The sequence below is a fragment of the Odontomachus brunneus genome, unplaced genomic scaffold (genome assembly GCF_010583005.1).
Source record: "Odontomachus brunneus isolate Ranch 3 - 2012 unplaced genomic scaffold, Obru_v1 Obru_scaffold_062, whole genome shotgun sequence".
NCBI lineage: Eukaryota > Metazoa > Arthropoda > Insecta > Hymenoptera > Formicidae > Odontomachus > Odontomachus brunneus.
The window spans coordinates 881,663-884,666 of record NW_022639512.1 but is presented as its reverse complement, the minus strand read 5'-3'; the positions used below and the strand labels follow the sequence as shown (position 1 = coordinate 884,666).

At 29.9% G+C, this 3,004-nt stretch overlaps 1 protein-coding gene across 6 annotated transcripts in view; it reads left to right on the top strand.

Moving 5' to 3' along the window:
- Positions 1-3,004, top strand: part of LOC116846229 (nuclear transcription factor Y subunit alpha) — a 7,913-nt gene that overhangs the window by 2,295 nt on the left and 2,614 nt on the right. For 4 of the 6 annotated variants that reach the window (XM_032819787.1, XM_032819790.1, XM_032819785.1 and 1 more), the window contains exon 5: positions 235-326. In XM_032819787.1, the coding sequence (XP_032675678.1) occupies positions 235-326 (92 nt within the window). Of the gene's footprint in view, positions 1-106; positions 147-234; positions 1,022-3,004 lie in introns of those variants that run through there. The other 2 variants (XM_032819791.1, XM_032819789.1) reach the window with 2 other exon arrangements.

The following is a 3,004-nucleotide window of genomic DNA, read 5'->3' as shown; positions in this document are numbered from 1 at the left end:
ATATATATATATATATATATATATATATATATATATATATATATATATATATATAAATTAAATTAGAAGAAAATTTAATATGTATTTGAACGAAAATTTACTACAGAATGAGAGTTAGAAGTTTTCAAGGACAAAGAAAGTGAAAGGTTTGTGACAAAAGGAACGCAGGTAGAAAAGCTGAGAAAACCGTATCTAGTATTCGAGGAATAATGAGGAAACCATTTATTTCTACAGAAATACCTTCACGAGTCCCGACATCGACACGCGATGAACAGAATCCGTGGAGAAGGAGGCCGCTTTCATTCCGGTCAAACGAAAAAGCGGAAGTAAGTCTGTTATAAGACGTAAGAAACTGTGTCTCTCGGTCATAATTTTGCGCAAGGGTGTAATTATTTCATGAGGTTTTCACCAGAACAAGTGTAAACTTTATGATCATTTAAGCGCGTCGCAATTTTAGTCGGCACCAATATGTTCATATTACATACTATATGTATGTGGCTATACTAAAAAACAGTAATAATTGAAAATATAGATGTATAATATCACTATGTAAACAATTACAACGCATCTCCCTGACATAGTCCAATAACTATAATTTAATCGCTTTCTATTCTCCAAACAATGCCGATCTTGCGATTTTGCGAAAGTATAATTGCAATTATCATTTCTGGTTATTTATTGCAAAAATTAATTGATTCCTTGCGAAATATGATCTCTGATGACAATATTGTCAAAAATCATTTGATGTAAATAATTAAATACAAATTGGATTAAAAGAGAAATAAATATAAGATGTTTATGTGCTTTATAGATAAAAAAGAATTGTAATGTTTGGTCATTTAGTTATTGTGATTACATTGTATATGTCTTTTGTAAATATTTTTATCCAGGCGTGACTTATACGTACATAAAACGTATGTGCGGAACTATCAAAATATCATAATATTGTATACAGGATGTTAAAATAATCTGGAATTTACGAGAGACGAGATAAGCAATAAATTCGTATTTTTTTAACAAACTCAAAGTTTTATAAAATTTTTATTTGATGCGTAACCGCAAAAGAACATGTTATTAAATATGGATTAGAGTTTAATAATATAATAAATGACTACCTCCTTTGTAGTTTTGCTGAGAAAAAATTACCGGTCTCTAAATTAGCAAAAAATTTATAGTCAAACACGATGATTTTACAAAGCATTCTGTATACATACATATATGCATCATTAATCTCCCAGTATTTACACATTCATATGATAGTTTTATAGTAATTCGTTAGATATATAATGCAACTTTACTTTAGTAAAACAACATTCTAACTAAACAAATGGAAAATTAAGTTGTACCTGGAGAAGTTAAATTACAAATGAGATATCTCTTAATCATATTTTACATAAGCACAAATATTAGTCACCGAACGTATTAAATTTAACGAAACTAAGGTACAGCTATCGTTATTGTGAAGTGAGAGACTGAATTATAAATCATAATTTATAAATTATTAATTATTATACAAATAATAAAAGCTCTATAGAACAAATCTATGAAAGGACTGAAACGGACATAAAGAGCTAAGTTACGGTTGTTAGGAGTTTAATAAAAATTAATAAATACAAAATTGAATAAAATGTCACTATTAAGCTACCTAGTCAATTTTTAAAAACTCTCTAATATTAATTACTTACACAATATGCCTACCAAGTAGATCTGAAACGACAGGAACATATTGTTCCCAATTATTTCTAGAATGGCACTGTTTGTGTAGCCTTGGGTCAGTGATATAAATTATGTCCTAATATACAAAGCAATACAATTACAGCAGAACGGAATTTAATAAACAGAAATATACATGTGCCGAAATAAATAATTCGGCACACACACTGATATATAGACATATATATAGACATATGTATGTACATACATGTCCACACTTGTAATAAGGTGAAAAATTGAATCCATAATGGAAGACTGAGTATCTAATGGACGGAAAAAGAACTTTCGCCAATTTACTAGACAGGGGTCTAATAAATTGACGAAAGCTCTTTTTCCGTCCATTAGATATTCAGTCTTCCAATATGGATTCAATTTTTCACCTTATTACAAGTGCGGACATGTAATAATTAGGAACAATATGCTCTTGTCGTTTCGGATCTACTTGGTAGGCATATTGTGTAAGTAATTAATATTAGAGAGCTTTAAAAATTGACTTTATTAAAAATTGACTTTATTAAATTTCGTTCTGCTGTAATTGTATTGCTTTATATATTAGGATATAATTTAAATCACTGACCCAAGGCTACACAAACAGTGCCATTCTAGAAATAGTTAGGAACAATATGCTTTTGTCGTTTCGGATCTACTTGGTAGGCATATTGTGTAAGTAATTAATATTAGAGAGCTTTCAAAAATTGACTAGCTATTAAGCTACCTAGTCAATTTTTAAAGCTCTCTAATATTAATTACTTACACAATATGCCTACCAAGTAGATCCGAAACGACAAGAGCATATTGTTCCTAATTATTACATGTCCGCACTTGTAATAAGATGAAAAATTGAATCCATATTGGAAGACTGAGTATCTAATGGACGGAAAAAGAGCTTTCGCCAATTTACTAGACAGGGGTCTAATAAATTGGCGAAAGCTCTTTTTCCGTCCATTAGATACTCAGTCTTCCAATATGGATTCAATTTTTCATCTTATTACAAGTGCGGACATGTAATAATTAGGAACAATATGCTCTTGTCGTTTCGGATCTACTTGGTAGGCATATTGTGTAAGTAATTAATATTAGAGAACTTTCAAAAATTGACTAGCTATTAAGCTACCTAGTCAATTTTTAAAACTCTCTAATATTAATTACTTACACAATATGCCTACCAAGTAGATCCGAAACGACAAGAGCATATTGTTCCTAATTATTACATGTCCGCACTTGTAATAAGATGAAAAATTGAATCCATATTGGAAGACTGAATATCTAATGGACGGAAAAAGAGCTTTCG